At 45.2% G+C, this 23,153-nt stretch overlaps 2 protein-coding genes across 2 annotated transcripts; both read left to right on the top strand.

Annotated features, from left to right (window-relative positions):
• Positions 1 to 5,580: 5,580 nt before the first annotated feature.
• On the top strand, positions 5,581 to 12,284 carry LOC116947714 (uncharacterized). Its single transcript, XM_032963748.2, has 5 exons — positions 5,581 to 5,874; positions 6,990 to 7,129; positions 9,380 to 9,481; positions 10,063 to 10,221; positions 10,574 to 12,284. The coding sequence occupies exons 1-5, from the start codon at positions 5,727 to 5,729 to the stop codon at positions 10,880 to 10,882; spliced, it is 858 nt and encodes a 285-aa protein (XP_032819639.1). The 5' UTR covers positions 5,581 to 5,726; the 3' UTR covers positions 10,883 to 12,284.
• A 2,221-nt stretch (positions 12,285 to 14,505) lies between these two features.
• RBM45 (RNA binding motif protein 45) lies at positions 14,506 to 23,078 on the top strand. The gene is made up of 10 exons (XM_032963763.2): positions 14,506 to 14,873; positions 18,169 to 18,291; positions 18,674 to 18,800; positions 19,268 to 19,423; positions 19,626 to 19,817; positions 20,025 to 20,163; positions 20,309 to 20,405; positions 20,643 to 20,821; positions 21,072 to 21,272; positions 22,717 to 23,078. Exons 1-9 carry the CDS (start codon positions 14,577 to 14,579, stop codon positions 21,262 to 21,264), a joined length of 1,503 nt encoding a protein of 500 aa, XP_032819654.1. The 5' UTR covers positions 14,506 to 14,576; the 3' UTR covers positions 21,265 to 21,272; positions 22,717 to 23,078.
• Positions 23,079 to 23,153: the final 75 nt, after the last annotated feature.

The raw sequence follows: 23,153 nt of genomic DNA, 5'->3' as shown, positions 1-23,153 counted from the left end.
CCATCGCGAGAGTTGTGGACGGCTGGTCAACGCGTAACGTGTATTGCAAAGCCGCATGGTCCGTGCGTACCACAAACTGCCTGCCGTAGAGGTATGGGCAGTACTGCTGTACATAGTGCACAATCACCAACAACTCGTGGCGCGTGACACAATAGCACTGCTCGACGGGGGACAGCACTCGGCTACCATAAGTGACCACGCTCTCCACCCCGTCCTCCACCTGCGACAACACGGCGCCGATCGCGGTATCGCTGGCATCCATATCCAACACAAACGGCAAGGTGAAATTGGGGTACCGAAGGGGGGGTGCGTTCACGAGACCATCGCGCAGCGTAACAAATGCGGCCTCCTCCTCCTTCCACTGAAATCTCTGGCCTTTTGCCGTGAGAGCGTGGAGCGGCTTAATGATAGTTGCAAACCCGGGCACAAAGCGGCGGTAATACGATGCGAACCCCACAAAACTGCGGACCTCACCCACCGACGTGGGGGTCGGCCACTCACGCATGCATGCAGTCTTTGCAGGGTCCGTGGCGATCCTGGACTCACTAACAATGTGACCCAGGTAGCAAACCAACTTTTGCAAGAGGTAACATTTCTGCGGCTTGAATGTCAAATTAGCCGCCCGCATTTTAACAAATACCGCACGTAACCGCTGCAGATGTTCCTGGAACGTGCGGCCAAAGACAATCACGTCATCCAAATAGATCAGACATGACTCATTGGAGCCCAAACAGTACCAACTCCATAAGTTGCTGGAACGTGGCCTAAGCTGAGTGAAGCCCCATTGGAAGCACGTTAAATTGAAACAGCCCTTGCAGTGTCCAGAACACGGTTTTAGGTTTTGAACTTCATCCAGGGGCAACTGCCAAAACCCTGACAAAAGATCCAGGGTACAGAAAAACCGCACCCCCGACAGGGCATCCAACGAATCATCCATCCATGGGAGTGGATACGCATCCACCACAGAAACTTTATTTAATTTCCGAAAATCTACACAAAAAACGCAAACTTCCTTCTTTTTAATCAGGACAATGGGAGCACCCCATGGACAGGGAGATTACATCGGCGGCCGACATCTCGTCGACCGCCTGGACTAAACCGAAATTAGTTCTGACGAATGTGAGTGGCGCCACCTATATCAATATGGTCACACATCAGGGACGTGCGGCCAACATCAAATTTACCCATACTAAATACATCGTATAATTCCTGAAGCAATGCCCGCAACTCGCCCCTCTGCTTCCACGACAAATCCGGATTACCCGCACACAACAAGTCATCTGACACCACTTCTCGTTCAAACGCGGCCACGACCCGAGCGGTTACATCATCCATTTCTCCACAACACGCCGCCGTCGCATGGGCCAACACCACCTGTATGACCGCCGTACCCAGCCCAGCATTTAATACTTGCAGGAAGGGCTCCTGATCCCCCCTCACTATCGTCTGGGCCCCTATCAAAGTGAGACCCCGAACCACTCTATTCGAAGGGGTTAAAAGAACCCCACCCCCAGTGATTTCCTGGTCGAGCCGCTTCTGCAGCCTCAAGGGTACGAGCATTTGGGCACCCGTGGCAACCCTGAGTTTCACACACCAGGGCCTGAACCACAGCGTTAGCCATACACAACCCAGTAGGGGACTCCAAAAATCTCAACCGAAGCCCCGACAGTAACTCAACACAACCCTGGTCAATCAAAATCCAGAGGGGCATTCTCTTAAAAAATCGGTCCCCAATAAACACGGCACTGCCAATGAACTTGAAACTAACACCGGGCCCGTGCATTCAATATCTCCAATCCGTATCAACGCACAAATTGGCCCACAATAGCTTAGCTCCCACCATTAGCAGCAACACAGGGACTACGCAAAGGACCAAGGCAACCCACCATCGACGGCAACGTCCTGTAAACAAACTCTGAAACAATGGTGGTGGATGCTCCTGTATCTTTGAGCACCCGCACCTCAGCACCCTGCACAAATTCACTGACTGAGTAAGATCCTGCTCCCGCCAATGCGGTCCATTGCCTGGACCCCCGTGGCCAACAATCACGCACCGAAGTACCATTTTCACACCCCGTATCTCTATGGGGGGCAATGGCGTGTGCACCCGACATCCACTGCAATGGAGATGCATGAGGTGGCTGTGTTGGCCGGGTGAGTGATGCATCGCGACCTGCCTTTGGGTCCAGAGGAGCGGAGACCAGCAGGGCGGAGGACGACGAAGACCGGGAAAAACTTCCCCAAATCAGCATGGCAGCCCCTGGAGATGTGCCCTGGTAGGCCACATCTGAAACAGGTAACGGGGCCCCGCCATGGCGGAGGGAAGGTTCCCCCAAGCTGGTCCCGTCGTTGTCCCGCGCGGACTCCAACTCCCTGATGTGCAGGCCGAGAAGACTCTCGGTGCTCCTGGTCACCCTCTTCTCCCGGAAATCCAGCCCAGGCCACCACCCCGGCACGCCATAGCAGGTTACAATGGGCCTAGAGAGTGTGCCTATGTGTGTGTTACTATGTGCCTATGTGTATGTTTCTCTCTGTTTGTCTCTGTGTGAGTCTCTCTCTGCTTGTGTGTCTGTGTCTCCATGTCTAGGTTTTGTCTCTCTCTCAAATTTAGAAATCTTTGGAAGAACGTAATCAACCAGGTGGGGTGTTGACTGTTGTGTTGGTCGACTCTCTGTGTTGTATTGCATTACATTTCCAAATTTACTTTGTTTGTTTTCTCATCCATTTGTACCTTATGATGGTTGCTTGTGTTGCAATCGAAACGTCGTATTTTATTATTATTTTATTTTATTTATTTCTACGTGACTTTACCGAAAGAACCAAAGAGTAATTCCTGCAGTCACAAAAGCTTCAAATCTAGTTCCTAACAACCCTACAATTTAAATAAAAAATGTGTTTTTCGGTAACACTCCTGACACCAAATGTAGTGTACTAATTAAGAGACACTAGTAGGAGGCGTTATCCCTCTTATTTATTCCGGCTCTCACAGCCATAGGGGATAATTCCATACTGGGCTGAGACAGCCAACATGCTTCCAGACTCACAGCTTGAAGAGGCAAAGACCACGACGACAGCAGCATGACGAGTTCCATTCCCGATGGCAGCAGGTCCCGACTGGGAGTCGGAGTTCGCCTTTTATTCTCCCCAGCGTGGCCAGGCTCAGCCCTCAACCATGCACTCTTCTGGATCCCCCAGAAGGGTCCGGGATTGGCCCACGGGTCCCATTGGTAGAATGGGCTGCTACCCGGAATCCCATTGTGTACCAATCTCCCAGCGCCGCACGCTACAGTGACTCATTCAATGTCACGACACATGCAATAAAACACTTCCTGCATCATCAGTTGGTGGAACCACAATAACATAACTGCAGCCATTAGAATCAGTGTATCTACATTAAAATTAGCCTGGGTGGTGCTCATCTAATGGGCCAGCATTCTGAGCAGAACCACTGCTGACTTTCCACAAAAGTGGCACAGAACTTGTTTTATTGACTCTGCAGAGGTGATGGGCTGAGTTGCACAGCATTTGAATGCTAAACATTGAATGTAGTTATAGTGTGCTACTAGAAAGTATTGCAATATCAGGAGATGACGATTGTCGCCTTACCAGAATCATAGGCATTTTCACTTTGATGATGGTTGTGAACAATTTATATACTGCAATAAGAAACTGAGGCTAATGTAAACGTACAGCCCAGAAAATGCTTGCTCACACCTCTGCTGGTGGAAGGATCTCCACTTGATGGAGCTCTAGAAAAGCCCTCTTGAGGGGATTGGCCTTTTCTTAGATGCTGGTTGACGTCTTGAAAAAGGTATGAGTAGTCACACTATTCCCCACCACATGCAACCTTCCGATCGACTGTGGTGTAACCATTTATAGTTCTGGGTGGAGAGTGGTGGGGGCATTCAATATGTATGTATGCTGAACTTCTTTTACACCGTATGTAGCCAACCGTGCTAATCGGAGGTGTGGGGGAGGGACAACAAACTAAACACAAAAAGCAGTTTCAAACAAATTAGTTTTCAACATAGATTTTAAAGTGCATAACTCCAGTGGCTCCCTAATGTTGGAAGTAAGAATGGTCCGGACGGTCGCAGAAGCACATCTGAAAGTGCGTTTGATGGTTAGCCAAAAGCCGCTGTGAGGATGACAGGAGTTCTCGTGATGGTGTATGCTCCTTGACGAGATCAGCACGGTATTGTGGTTCATTTGTGGCAAGCAGTTTGTGTGTAATGAATGCGACCTTATAAAATGATAAGCAGATATTGGGCATATCATTCAACAAATCAGTTTAACTACTGTTTTGAAATAGAAGGGTAATTGAGGCACCATTGAATGATCACGGCATGTCATTATATGTATTCATTTAGGTCCGATTATTTTATTTCAAAAACTGGTCCCTGCATCTGTGATGATGTCACAGATTTACCACACTTCTTTTATTATGGCGATTCCCGCTCACGGCCACCACCGGTGACGATTATTTGAACCGGTTCTGGGCCTCCCCTAGGTCGACTCAGCCTCAAACGAGTAACTGGTGTGGTGTGTGAATATCGCCACTGGGGAGACAAAGGCGGCCGGGCGTGGTGAATCAAATTCCCGGGCGAAGCCGGGTAGTAAAGCTAGTATAGTATATGCAAACTCTTTCGGTAAAGTCATGTAGGTATAAAATAAATCACGACGTTTCGGGTCCAACACAAGCATCCGTCATCAGGTGGGAAAGCATGGTCTGCTACTGAGGCAGACTGTTTTAAAAAGGTTTGAAATAGGTGTAGCCCAAGGGTCATAAAGAAGTGGTTGGGGCCAGTGATGTTCATGTGAGAAATTAGCGTGTAACTGTAATATCGGAGAGCGGCCTCCTCGACGAGGGCACAGAAGTGGCTATGTTAATGTGAGAGATTAGCATGATGTTAATGTGGAATCGAAGACTGGTGCAATCGTTTAAGGAACTGAACGTGCTTTTTGCAAGTTAGGCATTTCATGACTGTTAATAAAATTAAGTAGGTTTGAATTAGGACACTTCTCGAGAAGATTTAATGGCCAAAGGTCGATAATGAGGACAGTAGGATGCAAAAGAGGGAACATGCCCGAGATTACATCCACCGCAGAGATGGGAAGATGAAATCTACGAATGTACAAATTATAGATTGCCGTTTACATTCCAGAGCTGTGAGGGGTGGCGATAGCTTGGGGAGGCTGATCATATTGATGGTGGTGGTAGTTGTGAGGTCTTTTGATGTATACAACTGGACATCGAAATCTTAATACATTTCAGCAAAGGCACATAAAGGGAACTAAAAACGTTCGTGGTCTTTTCAATTTGTGAAAAAATTGACACGTATGTAATTCACTGAGAAACCCAAGTCGACTGTTGGAGGAAGTCGTTTAAGGAACTGAACGTGCCTTTGCATTGGGTTAATGAATGAACGAAAACTGCCAGCATCAGTCTCAATGATTCATTTTCTCTGACCACACAACAGGTTGCAGCCAAGATCCACAATGACTGCTCTCCGCAGCGTGGTATCTCATTCACAAAGCCCTGTGGGAATTTTCACCCATGACTCAATGTCTTCAAAAACGTCAGCGGGTGGTGTCTATCAGATGGTCGCAAGGGCCGTGTGCGTACGTCAGAGAATGCGTGGGGATTGCGGGAATTGCTCAAAGTGACCTTCTGCATATAAGGGGCGTGCTCAATTTAGTGTTTTCACTCGGAAGCCTAAACAGGGATGTCCGGTGAAGTAACACAAATGTGTGGCGAGAATATAAATGACAATTGGGTCCTGGGCACAAACGACTTTCGCTCTCAGACAGTCGCAAGCAGTGGGAGGTACAGCACGATACTGCAAGGACCCATGGCATCCCTTTGTCGAATGGGTAAGGAAGCGAACCACGTGCAGCGAGCGTTATCTATTCTGAGCAGCTGTAACTTTTAAATGTGTTAAGCAATGATCGTGAATTAATTAAAACGCTAATAATTCACCAACAGCAGGTTGGAGAGGTAGCGCGGTGGTTAGCGCACTGCACTAAAAAACCAGGCTACTTCAGTTCGAGTCCCATTGATGGCTAACATCAGTGGGCGAGCGATATATGTACTGGTCCAACCAGCACTGACCAGCGTGATGAAGTATTGTTAAACAATTCCTGAAGGGCCTCCATGTCGCAGTGGACTGAGAAAATAATTTGAACGCAGCTGAATTTGGTTTAATAGCGAGGCATCGCAAATACTTCTCCTGCGCAGTGTGTGTGCAAAAAAAAATTCTGGCAATGGCAGATGACATCCTCACTGAGTCGTGAATCTCACCGAGTGGTGCTGGCGTGGGAAAGTATGGCTTGTGAGCCACCTGGGAGCAGACTTGAGTTCGATCTGACTCGGCTAAGTGCGTAAATGACCCGCACGCAGTCCATCACCACAAGGCGTGCTGCGAAATTAATCGATTGTATAAATTGACAATTGGGCACGGCGCATTGGGGGCGAAGTTGGTGGATCACGCAAGGATCGCCTACTCTTGCCAGTTTGCGAAGTGGTAGTAGAACGAGGAGGTTCGTGACCGTATGTCCAAATTCAGAGTTCTGCGGTTTTCTCTCATACGCAAATGGGAGCGGGGCACTCCTGCAGAGGTGACTTGGGACTCGGCGATCTTGTGCTAATATATTCCAATGCAAAAGGGTAACCCTGCAATTACTTCCTCATGCCACTGCTGGCAGAAGGGTCTCTATGGAGCCCCTCTATGGATGGTATTTGACCTACTCTTCCACGTTGGTGAGACATCTCTGAATATAAATGTGAATACCCACACTTTACCCCAACACATGCTGTGAAACACACTACGAAAACTGAATGTGACATGGGTGCCAACACGTATGTCACTCGTGTTGGCAAGCGCACGGAGACACCAAGTGTCGGTGAGTGGCCACAGTGGACGCGAGAGTGACACGACAAGAGGGTGCCGAAGAGGGCTTCTCGAGCCTCTGCCGCACTGTGCCCACAGGCTGCGTGGCCGTGACGCTGCTCTGGTCGACCGTTCTCGGGTTCCCGTCCCTACCTCTGGATTCGCTGAGCCCTCTATTCCGGTGTTTCCTGGCCTCGGAGAAAATTTACAACTCCATGGTCTTGCTGCTCGACAAACACGTGAGTTCCAGCTTCTCGTGTACAGTTCTTGAAATACCCAGTCAAAAAATGTTGGCTCCATAATTTCCTTGTTACAGAGTAAAGTGTAACTTCCGTTTTTGCGACACAAGCATGCAGTAAATGTCACAGTGATACTGTTTAACGCGATTGCAATATTAAGATGAGCAGCTAAAATAGTGATAGCCTAGCCCTGTACATTAATTATATCTTGATTTAAAGCTTTCGTGACTGCAGGGATTCATATTCTTGGTTCTTTCGGTAAAGTCACGTAGAAGGAAAACAATAAAATGATGAAAATATAAAACAATACAATTCTCACGACGTTTCGTGAGAATTGTATTGTTTTATATTTGTATTATTTTATTGTTTCCCTTCTACGTGACTTTACCGAAAGAATCAAGAATTATAATTGTATAGTTTATGCTTTGGCATGCAGGCTGTAGAAGTGTATTTGGTGGATCATGACTATGTTAACTGGATTATTTCGAATGGTGTTCGCGGCTTGCTGCAGAGGAGGTTCACGGTCCGATTCCAGCAGCAGCAGCAGCTTAATAATGCACGTGGATTAATTAACCGTGAAAATACGCTCCCTCTGTTTCACAGTGAACCTTAAACACCCCGTGATGTAATTCACAAGAGTAGGCCAGGATGTGCCATCGTAATGGTTGAATTTGTCGAAAGTTTGTTCCATTGCAAATTATGCAATGGAACATACGAAGCAATAATTGCCCCTGACTGCAAAAACTTTCTAGGACCCTCCTCAAAAAAGTCATTAGATTCAGTGAGGCTTTGCTGGTTAAACAATCACAATAACAATGTCATTCAATATACACTACTTTGTGGATTTTTATAGTGTTGAAATCCGACCACATTTCAAGATGCTGTATGGAAACAGTGGACTTATTTTATATAGAAATTTGAACAAAAGCTGGATAAAGTGATATGACAACAATCATAAACTATTATAACCATTGAAAATCTTTCCAGAAGATGTCTCAGGAAATATTACCACGTCTGATGTGGCAGCCAGTGACTATGTTGGACGCATTGAGTTCAGCTACACAAAATGTAACGTTTAACCCGGCCACACATTAAAATAATGGTGCATGTGCAAAGCATTCCCCACAAAATGCTAAACATATTCCAAATTATAATATTTGCTTATGTAAATAAATTAAATTTGCATTGTGGCATAACCGAAGGACGTTTCACAGGGAAGTAGATGTTTTTCTACCATAAGCTCAAATTGCCAAAAGCATAAAATTTGGCGTTCTAATCTGGATTTAATGTTTTTAATTCAGTGGTTAATATAAATTAATCATATAATGCAATATAGTCGTGCTCATCATCATCAGCCAAGGTCAATCATCTGCTGGATGAAGGCCTCCCCAAGCTGATGCCATCTCTCACAAACCTGAGATATAACAATCCATCTAGCAGTTGCACTGGAGCTGATTAAATCGCTCCATCTCCTCTGTGAATATACTCTCAAAAACGTTTAATTCCTTGGCTTTGTCATCTATTCTGGGTCATCATCCATTACCTCCTTTAGCGACGTGTCTTCCCCAAGCTTAGACGCACAACTACCTATTTCAACGGGGGTATGCAAGATCCGACTGTGGGCCCCCTTCCGTTCTCCAGATTACGCTTACTGAAATCGCTGCAGATGTTAATAACCCGTATACAATAATACGTAGGCTATAACTATATACATTATTTAGTTCCACCGTGTCTTGGGTTTAGAGTGACAATATTAATAAAAAAAAGATGTAAAAGTATAATACTCACAATTAAGTTACCCATGCGTCTTGCTTTCGTGCCGGCACATCTCCTCTAGCATTTACTCAAAGGGCGTGGATCGCGCAATTTTATGCTGCTCTATTGATATGATAGCCAAATGCTAATCGGGATTCGTCCATGGTATACCGCAGATAATTATTTTGAATATTTTTTCTTAACACTTTTTATTTGTTTATCTGTTGATTTGGGGCCCCCTTGTGGCCGACGGGGTTCCTATGCATCGCAGATCGCTGCAACATACCCCATAGTTACGCCCCTGCCCAAGCCCAATACTTTTATATACAGGTTTAAATCATTGTAATTATATATATTACTTAGGGACACCCAATATGTGTACACTGGGCTACACTCTGAGTCTGGTAAGGTAATGCCCAAATAAGCGTTTGTTTAAAAACAACGCAATGTGCCGCGTCACATGTGCGTATGTCTGATTGCACATTCACGGTGCAGTGCAATTCTCATAGGCGCTGTGTGGAGGAGCTGGATGGTGACATCCTGGATGGACCTGTATCCACGAGAATAGATTCCTGCGACCAGGACTCTTTACAAATGGTAAGAATCTAAATGCACTTTGGGGATGAACTCTGTAATTCACAAGTGTGGTATTGACAGATTTGAACCTACAGAGAAAGTCACTGGCATGGTCAGAGCTAGCACTTTATATGTAAATTGTTGTTGATGTGACAATGCATGAAGGTATTAAAGAATAAACTATTGGTTGGGCCAGGCATCGTGTCTATCATTTTACATTTTCTCAGTCAGTGCGACCCGTGTGACATTTGATAGAGTTTGCACAATAAACAGTCCCTACTCATAAGCATATACTTAAGTTGAGATTAGACATATGCAATACTGTCATTATAATATTAATGGTTTAGACTAAGCAGTAACATAGTACTGATTATATAATTTTAAAGTATGCAATGTGATACTAGGCAGTCCCATGACTACGGATATTATCTAAACGTCTACATTGAAAGTAGATTATATGGCAATAGGCAGCACAATTAATCTGCTGAAGCTACTACTTGAGCTAAGTTGAGTAGCAAATCCCGCAAAGCCTCATCGCATTATCAGCCTTCATTGAAATATATATTTAAGTCGTGTAAGTTGAACAATGCATTTCTTTCCAGGACCCAAAGTATACAAAATGCCTGCAGAACATTCAGAGCATACTAGAAAGGAATGAAAAAGAACTCAATCAACTGAAGCAAATCGAAGCAACCTTGGCTGTAGAAATCGACAAGATTGTTCGTGATATGAAGGGCCTTCTATCCCGAATCAAAACACAGGTAAATCCATGCGACAATGGATTTTCAGAGATTATTTTATCAATGTGTTCCACCTATCCCCACATGCAAGTATACTCAATAACGATTTGTCCATATATGTATTCCAAGCAGGGCATTCCTGGCAAAACTATTGAAAATTGTTGACACTCATTTAGGATTCCGTGGATAAATAATTCTGATAATAATCATTATTGAAATAATATGCAAACGAAAAGATAAGCGTGTTTGTATACATTAAAGTGTTTGTATTATTGGCTAAATATCATGACCGCTAATCCATTGATGATTTTTACTATCGGTGAGCTGCTGTATCGTGTGTCGTCCATGATGTGAAATTGGTCATGTATTGCAGTTGAAGGTGCCGCAGGTGCGCATTGCGAGGCCTGTGGAAGTGTTGCAGCCTGTGCCAAGCATTCGCGGAAATAGCTGGATGTCTACAATGGCTACACTACGCGTGCTGCAGTTGGCCGTTGTCCAGGCAGAGGCAGTGGATCGCAGCTTCGGCATACTGGTCAAGTTTAACTCCAGACAGCGTTCACACAAATCACTTGCAACAGAAACAAAAACGACAAGAGGCCAACCAACCACAGAAGCAAGCACGATGTCGGCAAAGTTTATCGATCATCGACCCCATACTCACTCAGATTCTGGGAAAGACTAATATGTGCGCGCTCAAGTGTGTGTTGGTTATGTCCCATGACATCACTAAAGGGCTTTTGCGCAACATGTCACCATGCTCCAGCACCAAGCCTGGCACAGGCAAGGATTGTGGTAACATCACTACTTTTTTGTGGCAAATAAGGTTATCTTATAATGGTGTGTGCATGTGCAAGGTGCTGGCTAATAGCGCTTCGAATAATATTCTGTATGGCTAAATGGGAGATGTTTGCCTTTGCATATGTGGGGTATAATATACATTACCCAGATTTTATACTATACAGTTTTAGAAAAAAATAGCTTTTCTGGTTGGCTGGCTGGAGGGTCATGTCCACAGGACATGCTGGCTGCTAGTATGAAATAAAATAACGTGTAAATGTTACATTCAGGTTCATGAAAACAATAATAAAGCAATAATTTTTCAAACTTTTTTAGAAAGAAGTGTTGCTGGCTGGCAGGACATCAGCATTTAAAAAATAATAATATCGTACGTATACCATTTAAAAGTACTCCTCCCCCACCTCCAACGTCACCACCTCCCCCAACTTCTCCAGCCCGTGGACCCCTCCCCAACCGCATATTCCCCTAGTCGCCCCCTCCCCCCACTTACGCCCCCCTCCTTGCCCCCACGCACCCCCAACCGCGCTTCCTTTTGGTGCCCCCCACCCCGCGCGACCCCAACCGTGTGCCCTCTGGCCTCTGCGTGCTGGGTGGCGCGTGGCCAACCAGAAAATCAGCAAAACGTTTTGCGAAGATACAGTCGTACGATTTCTACTATAATCAACCGATATCAGTTTAATGTTTCATGTGGCTTAGCTTTAAAATTTCTGCTATGGTTAATCTGGAGGAAATTTCCCCGAGCCTAATTTCGCTGCAGAGAATTGAATATTTATCTTTTGTTTACATTGATTTGTTTGCGAATATTTTCGATTGCTTACGCGAGTGTTTTTGTATTTGTTTTATCATTGCTTTGCTTTATTGTACTTTTGCATTTGTCACGTTGGTGATCCAAATCACTCTTGCTCATGAGAATATCCTGGTAGAAAATCATGTAATTTATTGGCTGTGTTGTATTGCTTTGGAATGTTCGGACAACTTAAAACAAAACCTTTCTTATTTAACTCGGCAACTGCCTAACATGCACCAAATGCTAACATGTTAAGGTTATGGACCATAAGGGCATGGTTTTGGTAAGATACATGAGTCATATTCTGTACGAATAGTTGCACTGAATCCTCTTACTTGAATGTCAATATTAGTCAAGTTATTGAGAGGTTAATTTAAAATAATTTCAGCTTATTTATGTTCGCGAGGATATATTGAGGTTTATAAATGTTGCCTTTCGCACAGTACCTTTATCCGTGTGTACTTCCACGACGCTGTAAATTGTACTCATCAGTGGTGAAGTTACACAAACTACAATGCTGTGCGCCCTATAGGGCATCATGATGCAAGCTACAAATGAAGTCATCCCATGATACAATTATTCCTGTGCCTATGCTTTTTTAATAAGCATGTTACTTTCTCTACTTAAAATGATGTTATTTATACAATTATGCTGGCATTCAATTTAACTTATACGTAAGTGTTACAGTTTTCGCACAATGAACTATGTAAATAGTAGTACTAGAGTAGTGTTTTATTTAAATAAAAGTTCCTAGAAATGCCATGTTTGAAGTGAATATATATTTTCTTACCGAATACTATGCTGCACTGTATTTTGAAGACCATTATCTACTTGGGGAACTTTCGAGCAATAACGAGTAACACATGAATCATGGGCACCTTCCAAAGACAAAGATCCCTTAACAGATTGTTGGGGCAAGTGCTGTTAGCGAGCACCTATGAGGGCCGGCACGGCACACGAGGGGGTAGATGGCCAGCACCTACGCCCGGAACGCCTTTGTCTCCCTAGTAGCGATGTTTACACACCGCACGAGCTACTCATTTAAGGCTGAGTCGACCTAGCGGAGGCTCAGAACCGGTTCAGATAAGTGTCACCTATAATAATAGGGATTTTCCCCTTTTTTCTGGCAACAAAACTGAAACCTTTTTTTACAAGGATTCATGGCTGCATTAACCACAATACGTGCAGTGGAAATGCAAAAAAAAACACTGATAATATGATGCATTGTCCTTGAAACTGATTGGTCCACACCAGAGACAGCTTTCTTTAGAGCCGAGTCTCAATTGGTGCTAGACCAGATGACGCCAAAAAGGCGTACAGCTCAAAGACAATGCACTATCAAAGTAAAAACCCTATTATTATATTTTGGTACTGGCAAAGGAGGTCCAGTGATGTAAGTGTCACCTGTTGTTGGCCGTGAGCGGGGAAAATCTGAACTCGGGTGGCCGGGTGCGTAGCGCAATGCGCGCTGTCCGCTGCACTACCACTCCTCCCACAAGCGCCTAACCCCACGCGTTCTTAGTCCAGTACTCAACATGTTGGAGTAGAGGGACGGCGGGGGGGGGATCGACACGGAGGCGGAAGGCAATGGGCGGAGACGTGAAACGATTGAGTGGGGCTTAACGTGGTGGGTGTGTGTGTCTGTGACGGAGGCCAACGCGTGGAGGAGGCTCGTGAAGGGACGGACGCTCGACTGGTCAGTTGGGAGGGAAGTTTTCTCCCACCCTCCTCTCCAACAACAACGGAGGGCGGATGAAACGCAGCGAGTTGGCACAGTTAAGAGGGGGCCACTACTGCTGGTTCAGTTCCAGTTTTATTTGGTACAGCCCTGTGAGCTATTCGGCGTGTGCATCTGCCAGTCATTTCAGTCGGTCAAACCCATGGAACCTGGGTCTGTGCCGTGACCTCCCGTCCGGCGAACCTGCCAACAATTTCACGTGGCCTCAAAGTGCACCTAGCCTGGCACAAGCGCCGTGGATAACGTCACCGCCACTTGGTGGTTGAATGGCGGGTACGGTATGGTACAGTCCATGTCTCTCTCCCCGTGGTCGCCTGTTCCCCTCCACATTTATAAATATGCGTTTAGACTATTTAGATTGTTTTCCTGCTATAAATGTCCAAATAATAAGCCACTTTGTTGAGCTATCATTTGTTGCCAGGTCGCTTTTGAAAAATAAGTTAACACCTCAATGGGCTTTGTCTGGTAGGGGTGATTTTTTTAAACCTTTCTTATACTTTGCACTACTATCACATGTTTTTGTAACTGTTGTAACGTTCTTACTCGCCTTGACTGGACATCTGTGAAAAGGAGCATTATAGCTCATCGGATACCTCCAGTGTCAATAAATACATCTTGACTTAAAGCTTTCGTGACTGCAGGAATTCATATTCTTTGGGTCTTTCGGTAAAGTCACGTAGATATGTTTGTTATTTTCTTTGAACCTATCTACGTGACTTCACCGAATATACCCAAAGAATATAAATACATATTCTCATTCTGACACTACATTGGGTAATTAATTGTTCCTGAGCAAGGTTGCCATTGAAGGGCGTGGTGAAGCTTGTTACAGGCGGGACCAAGTTTTAAAAAGGGGCGTGGACTTTGGCCTTGTGGGCGGGGTTCTGGTTGAGTGGGTCTGGGCGTTGGGGACGGGGGTCTTTGCATTAGGGGGCGGGGTCTTGATGAGTGGGGGCGGGGTTTTTTATCTTGGGGGCGGGGTCTCGGTGAGTGGGGGTGCAAGAGGGCGGTGAAGGCGGAGCAGACGACACCACGAGGCGCAGAGTTGCGAGCATGGCGTCCCCCGACCGAGACGTGCGCGGCAGTCACCGCGGGTACCACGCCATGAACCTGGACGATCCGCCCAACAGCCGCCTCTTCCTCGTCGTGAGCAAGACGACGTCCGAGGCCGACATCCGCGAGAAGTTCAGCCGCTTCGGCGAGCTGCAGGACCTGTGGATCGTCAAAGACAAGCACACCAAGGAGCACAAAGGCATCGCCTTCATTAAGTACGCGCGCGCCTCCGAGGCGTGCCGCGCCATGGAGGAGATGAACGGGCAGCCGCTCAGCGGGGACGGGAAGCCCATCAAGGTGTGCGCGGCGACGAGCTGGTGTGTGGAGTGGGTGGAGTGGAGGTGTGTGCACGTGGAGATAGGGAGGTGTGGAGATAGGGAGGTGTGGAGATCGGTGGAGGTAGAGTAAGGTGGGGGTGGGGAGGTTGGTGGTCACGGTGGGTTTATGCAGGAGGATTATCGCGAGGCAGAACCCGGGCGACCCGATTTAAACCCGTCCCGGGCCGCCCCTAGGTCGACTCAACCTCAAATGAATACCGAGTGTGATGTGTAAAAAAAAAACATCGCCACTGGGGATACAAAGGCGGTCGGGCGTGGTGCTGGCCACCCACCCCCTCGTGTAGCGTGCTCGCTAACAGCGCTCACCCTATACCAATCTGTGGAAGTGTTATACGGGGGGGTGGTGGTGGACAATCTTTGTGCGTGTTTGTCGGCGAATGCGAGTGGCGCGGGTTTCGTGTGTGGAGCGGTGGCCCAGTGGTGAGTGCCGTGGCGGGTGGCCTCAGATCCTCGCCCGCCCGCCCCAGGGTCGACTCGGCCTCGACAAAATGAGGGCACGGCGTGTTGAACGTCAGCTCCGGAGAGACAAAGGCGGCCGGGCGCCGTGCTGGCCAACGGCATCTGATAACCCAAACGGGTGGCGTAGTGAATGGTGCGTTAGGGGGATACAGTATAGGGTTGAATGGTGCGTTAGGGGGATACAGTATAGGGTTGTGCGTGGGAAGGCAGAGAGATGGCGGCGAATGTGGTAGTGGTGGTGTTGGTGGGCGAATTGACCATGGCCCATCGTCACGGTGAATGTTGAGTTGCTTTGGAGTGTGTATTGCGAGCTTGGGAAGTGTGAGGGGGAGCGTGGGTTACAAAGGTGCCTGCTGCTCTGCAATAGCTGTGGTGATAGTTGCGTGCAGGAGTAGGGTGCGTGTGGAAGGGGGGAGCATATGCTATGCTAGACGATGTTATGTTATGTATTTTACATAGGTAAGGCCCCCCCCCCCCCACTGATCTGTGTAGCTCACAAGCGACCTGGCCACAAATGATATCGCGACGAAGTGGCCGATCATGTGGACATTTATAGTAGCCAAATACTCTAAACGAATGTTTTATGATTCTAAATGTGGAGGGGGGGGGGGGGAACCGGAGGACAGGGAACAAAAATTCCACGCGACCACATGGAGAGAGACACGCAAACTCCAAATTAACAGCAGGGGTCGGGGTCGAACCCATGCGGTGGGCGCATAGGCAACGGACTGCGATGTGAAAGGGGAGTGTGGCCAACTGGTCTGGGGAGTCGTCGTCATCGGATTCTCTCTCATAGGACATGCATGATGGGGTGTGTGGCGAAGTGTGCTGGTGAGGTCGGTGTTTGCTGGCATGTGATGGAGTGTGATGGGGCTGTTGGCTGTCGGCGTGGTGGGGAGCGTGATGACGACGCGGTGGTGAGTGTGATGGGCCTGTGGTGAGTGCGGCGCTGACAGGTCGTGATCACTGCAGCGCGTTGTGTGTCACGAGGAAATGATGAAACGACAACCCCACCTCTCCCCTCCCTACAATACCGGAAAACGAAATAAATAATGTCAGTGGAGGAAGTTACGTCGACAAAACGCCTATTAGGGTTGCACTTAAGCCTCTTCGATGCTTCTATTCATTGCGAGGCTGTCGGAGAGCCGAATTAATGCAGAGCAGATTGTGATGCTAAGGGGGTGGTGGAGGGGGGCAAAATAGCCACGGCAGCCGGTGGGCATGCTGTTTCCTCCTGAGATGACCTTGGAAAATCGCAGCGGGATTCACTGGCGCCCAAAACTGATACCCTATTAATTGTTCAAATATAGCCCCCCTGCGTAAATCTTGGTTTTTATGTGCAAGTTGAACGCAGGTTTTGAAAGGAGCGCGCCTGTTCGTAAATCAAGACTGTGACATTCCCTGTCAGAGCGCGTGCTGTGCTGAAGCCTGTCCAAGTCACGCACGCGCCTATATTTGTATTGAATTTCAGTCTCCCGGGTAAAAGTTTACTGCAGAAATGCTTATGGTTCTTTCGGTTAAGTCACGCAGATAGAAAAAAATGAAGTGATAAAAAATATCACGACGCGGCATCTTTAAACCTTTATAAACAGCTTGCCCTCAAAGGCTATAACCTCCCTGTTCCTGATGACGACCGCTTGTGTTGCGATCGAAACGTCGTAATATTTTTTTATCACTTTATGAACTATATTAATTCCTACAGTCACGAACGTTTTAATGCAGAAATGCTTTTTGTTTTGCATTCCTAACTGCCGTGTTCATGATATTGTGGTTTAGTTTAATGTTTATGTCTGCCGAGCCTCCGTTGAAAGGGATGACGACTCCAAAATGTGTATAAATCCCAGTATTTAGAGCACTTGCAAGTGAATTAAACTTGGGAATAGCTATCCCTTAACCATGGATAAGTGTATCTTACCCATTGTGTTGTATTCACTTCATGGATACAAACGTCTAACCATATGCATTAAATGTGAGTCAGTTTTAAGTGTTGTGAACGTTTGTTAATTTCACTCGTATAAAGGACCAAAGTGCCCAAAGCTTGGCTTATGGTGGTAAATTTGCTTTTTTAATAAGATAAAAAAATAGCGAAGAATGGTAAACGCCCCATGATCATGCCTTTGCATGATCCTTAATGGTTTGCATTCTCATTACTAAAGAAACTCCTTAAAACTTGATAGAACTTTAGTTTAATGTTCATATCGTTTACTTTAAAACGTGTTTATATGATGGTTAATTGTAAAGGTATTTAATAACAAAAAGTAGCTCGTGCTTTGCTTGGTGCAAAGGTTCCTGGTTTGCATCCATCAGGGTGCCCTGGTTAATAATGCGGGTGTATTAACCATAAAATAAATACGTGGATGTTAATGATCCTATGACATTAAAAAAGTAGGCCATTGTGTGCTGAGACGAAGTGATGCTTTCCTGGGTAAATAAGCATAATAATACCAATTATCTCACAATCGCCCAACATGAGTAACAATCGATCCTAATGTTACTCTAAACTAGCCACATGTGTTCAGTTAAGTTCATTTATTAGGTATAGCCCTGTCAGCCATTCGGCTCTTGAATCGGGTGCAACCGCAACAAACAAAAACATGAACAAGAAACATCTTAAAGTAACTACGCACAACAGAAAAATCCAAGAAAAATCAGCAAAGTCTTCCAGAAAAAGCACCGCATATCAACGCTGTGTGCAAAAATCCCAGTGGGAATCCCAGTGGGATTTTTGTGTGGGTCTCAAAGCACTGTGTGCAACTTTGTCTTCATAAAGTAACGGTGATGTGTGTGCCTCACAGGCCATGGTGGCTCAATCCCGTGCCTCAAATAACCACAGGGACTTGGAGGATGAAGACCTCACACGCATTTTCCTCATGATCCCGAAGACCTACACTGAGGAAGACCTCCGTGAGAATTTTCAGGTGAGAACATTACTTGAAGCAGACCAATTTTTGGAGAAATTGATTATTTTAAATGCATGATCTAATTTTGAATATATATCAAAGCTCGCAGTTTATTGAAGGCCTGACATTACCTTGTTACTCTTTGGTTCTATTCGGTAAAGTCACGTAAAAAACAAAAAATAAAAAAAATTCACGGCGTTTCGGCCACAACACAAGTGGCCTTCATCAGGTGTTGTTTTTTACGTGACTTTACCGAATAGAACCAAAGAGTATGGATCCTTGCAGTCACGAAAGCTTTAAATCTAGAATTACTTTATTATTTTGAAATCATTTGTATTAAGTTTTTTCTTCCATTCCAGGAGTTGTCTTAACATCCCAATTGTCTGCTTCTTTCTCACAGGAATATGGAGACATTGAATACTGCAGTATACTGAAAGATAAAAACACCAAGGACAGCAAGGGATTTGGATACGTTCGCTTTCTGAAGCCCTCACAGGCTGCCTTAGCAATAGAAAACTGTGATAAAAGTAAGCCATTGTATCGTCTCGTAAAACAATTACAGGATGTTCCAATGAACTGCAATCACCTAGTGTTGTTTTGAAATTGCGTGCAGTATAATAAAACACATGAATATATGCATTTCTAAATTCTGAGGAGTTTTTTTGGATGTCGTATAGCCTTGAATTATTTTTAGATCTCAGCTGCCCAATTAGTGTTGAGCTTTGTAACAAGCAAACCCGCAAGGTCAGTGCCCTTGGATAGAGTTTTTAACTTTTATGACTGACAATGTGCCAGTTCAAGCGACACTTTCAAAGTTGGACCACCAACATTTCTCGCCTAGCTTTTCACCATTAGGGATTCTTACATTTTTATATAAGAAATTGATGTAACGAACCATGGACTCAAAACAGTGTGCTTGAATGTTAATTTCATATACAACTTTCAAAATAATTTAAATATTGAAAAGTATATAATTTGTGTGTTTTTTCTCTAGGATTCAAAGCCATCCTTGCAGATCCGAAGAATAGGTCTTCTCAAATTCAGCACTCCCATATGGAGCATGCTCATGGTGGTTACCCACCGTATGGGGGCAGAGAAGGGTATAGCGACATGCCACGCATGCAAGGCTCTTTTCCTCCATCTGCCCATGGTATGTGTCTTTGTTATACAGTTTACAAAGCATTGTGCCTTCTTGCATATTAAACAATAACAGACATACGATACACAGTACTTTACAAAGACATTTAAAATATTGCTGGCACTTTTAGGATGGTGATCTCTCTTTTGCATTTGCTATTCGTGTATATATTTTTAGTTTTGTTAAATGTTTTTTTTTCTCATCTTGAACACAGCTATGTCAGGGGACTTCACTCACCAGAGGAATGCCACCGTTCCCCCTGCACAGACGCCGGATCCTGCCATCTCACGCTGCCTATCTGTGGCAGTGGCAGTGGGTGTCACAAAGGAGCAGATGTTATCTCTGTTTGGTATCATTCCTGGGTTGGAGTACTGTGATGTCCAGAGGGATCCATACACTGGCTACAGTATGTGCCCTCTTGTTCCATTTTATCATTCACTGATTAACCTCTGTTCAAATATTTAATGAAAAACAAATAAGCCCATTCTCAAACAATCTTGATACTTAATTACTATTGTACAAATTATTGATTTCATTCATGCTATTCTCAAATGTAAAGTTTAGATATTTTTTTCTCATGATTTACTAGTGCTTTTTTCATCCCTGTGTTCAGGATTTGCATATCTGAAATACAACAACCCAGCCTCGGCCATCTATGCCCGGGAGAAGCTGAACCGGTTTGAATATCCACCAGGCTTTCAACTCACTGTCAACTTTATTGAGGATGCAGAGGCTGCTGCCAGTGGGAGCAAGTGAGACCTACAGATTCTCAACTGACGAAGAAGCACTGTATTTATAATCTCATTAAACATTTTATTTCCAAGTTTTGCTTCGCACGTGTGCCTTGTGTGGTTTTCATAATTATCTTGAAATGTTTGGTTGTCCTTTCTGGTTTAGTCCGCTGGGGATGATGGCTTTGCAGTTGGTGACTGCTCAAATGATGGCAACTGTGGCTTCAAATTATGGAAATATGGCTCAAGGGGTGCCACAGCAGGTAACTGGTGTTTATCATAGTTATTTAATGCGATTATGAAACGAAAAGTAATGTTCCATATACTAGCATCCACACTTTTGGAGATTAATAAATAATGTAGCTCTTGGGTTGATTTTTTGCTGAGAAATTTGAGTGCTCTCAACACATCTCGTTTAAGGGTGGTGTTGAGTGATACATGAATAAATGTGTAAGGATGTTAGTCGTATGCTCATTAACCAAGTGACAATTTTCCATTAGGCTTTCAATACCCCTAAAATGGGCATGGCTACGACCCCGACAGCTGAGCCACAATATCTGAACTTTAAGCTGCCGCCACGCCAACCACTCGCTTCACAAGACAGTGAGATGAAGGAGAGGCTCTTCTTGGTTTTCTCTGGCATGCCACCTTCCCAGGAAGCCCTCACCGATGTCTTTTGGTAACATTTTAACAGATAATTGTGCAGTTTACATAACAGTGTCTTAAAAATTGCTTATGTTTATTCACATTGCGTACATTTGCAGCACTTTTCATACACATTGCACACAACTCATGATTGTGCTCTTTTAATCTGTCTTTGCCTGAAGTCCACAGGCCCAATTAGTGTGTGGGCAGTTTCCACCAATAAATTAACTGGGCCCCATGCCATTGAGTTGGTGGGTAATGTGCGATTTGGTCTCTGCCTGTAGTCGTTACGGGAACTTGATTGAGGTGTACGTCTTGCCACAAAAGAACTACGGCTACGCGAAGTTCGCGGATGGAGATTGTGCTAAGGATGCCATGGATTCGCTTCACGGACAAGAGGTGTGTGGAGTGAAGATGAAGGTGTTGCCAGCCGACCCACCCAAGGATGAGGCACGCAAGCGGCAACGCACAAACTAGCACCACGGGTAAGGTACAAACCCACCGGCCGGATGGTAAGGCTGTATAAAGAAAAGCTGGCGTGTATATGCATGCCTGTATGACTACAATTGACAAGGGCCCATAAAAGAGATCTGGCTCCCACAAAACATCTGACTGGCATTGTGATTTATGGTCACATGCCACTCAGTATCAGTTGTGTTATGACATGGCATGTATCAGTCCTTTAGAAGATACTTCTCTATTTTAATATTTATGGGGTATTAATACTCCCGTGACTGTCGAGATGCATTTTGCTAGTGCCTTGTTTACAATCTTGACTTTAGCATAATAAAATGCATTGGGATTTAAAAGTAGCTCGTATGTGAATTCAGTTTTATGAAATATAACTGACTGCCATGCTTCAGTTCAGGTAAGTATTTCTATGCCCTTTATAAATTGTTTATGCTGCTTGTATAGTGAATTTACCCGAGTTTTCTAAGACATTTTTTCAAATTGAAAAATACCTAGGATGATCACCCAAGAAGGTCCTTAATGCTCGTGACGGCACTCCACATCGACCAGCCCCCCTCATTAATATTCATAAGCAGGTGACATCCTCCAAATGGACACCCCCCCCCCCATTATTATTACCTACTAATGAGGCAAGAATGGCTGTGTGCATCTTTTGTGACGTCACTCCACGTCGACCAGCCCCCCTCATTAATAATCATGAACAGGTTATGTCCTCCACATGGAGCACCCTCCCCCCTCATTAATAATCATAAGGTGACGTCCTCCAAATGGACACCACCCCCCATTCATAATAATTAGCGTCTGACGTCACTCCACATGGGAGCGAGGCGCCGCCTCCCCCCCTCCTCGGCGTCAACTTAAAACTCTCACTACAAAGGCAGAACCCTCACGTCACGCGATCTCCGTAACGCTATTGAGACAAGTTAAAAGGACGTCATGATGAACAAGGGATTATAACCTTTAAAATGAAATAGGTCTGTGTCACCGTGCCCTTAAAAATTGCATACGAATGGATGCAATGCGTATCACGTCGCGGTCTGCTTTTCGCTTTGCAAGTTTCAGATTTACTGCAATACACCCGTCCTTGGATGGGCTAAAGGCTAGTATATATTATATACTGTAATAATATATCCAGCCGGGTGGCACTGGCCACATGATTAACTCGCAACCGGGAGGTTGAGTTCGAGTTCTGCTTGCTGGGGACAACTCGGCCAATCATCCCTTGGAGGTGATAAATTGCATACTGTTTTGGGAAGTAAACAGTGGATCTCCTATGGAGAGACTGACCCTGCCATACGAACGTGGAATTTCCACCTGGATCAGAGCCACCTGGAGAATGGAGCACCCTTCTGATGCTTGTATGAGCATGGAAACGTTTTAATTTGACTTTTTGTATTATATTGTTGTGCAAACAATGAGTGCATTTTTGAAAACTGCTGGCTGATTTTGTTTCCGCAGCAAGTGGACTGTTGACTCGTGACGTCCGCTGACCATGTGACGAGTCGCACGACCCGACCATGACGACTGGCCGGCCATGGGACAATAACGTCAGACCTTGTGACCATTACCTTGGGAGCGACTGAAACCTAACAGTAATGACATTAACTGATCTTTCAAATCCAGACCATTCTGTCTGACAATATTTAGTACGTTAGTTATTTGGTCTAAGGCTGTTTGCCACATTACGTGTATTTTTTTTGTCCACACATTTAGTAATTGCATCTAAATTTCAAGGTGAAATTTTATTAAAATGTTCTTGGCATTTTTTATCATGTTACACTTCCTGATTGCAAGTGAAAAATAAAAATGTCTGTCCATAATGGCAGTTTGTGTTATTGCTGTTTGTGAGATCCATGTAAGATGTCTGGTGTGAATGGTAATTACATCAACTGAAC

Source organism: Petromyzon marinus, chromosome 2 (assembly GCF_048934315.1).
Source record: "Petromyzon marinus isolate PM22_M1 ecotype Great Lakes invasive population chromosome 2, UKy_Petmar_22M1.pri1.0, whole genome shotgun sequence".
Taxonomy (NCBI): Eukaryota; Metazoa; Chordata; class Hyperoartia; order Petromyzontiformes; family Petromyzontidae; genus Petromyzon; species Petromyzon marinus.
This window is presented reverse-complemented; position numbering and strand designations above follow the sequence as displayed.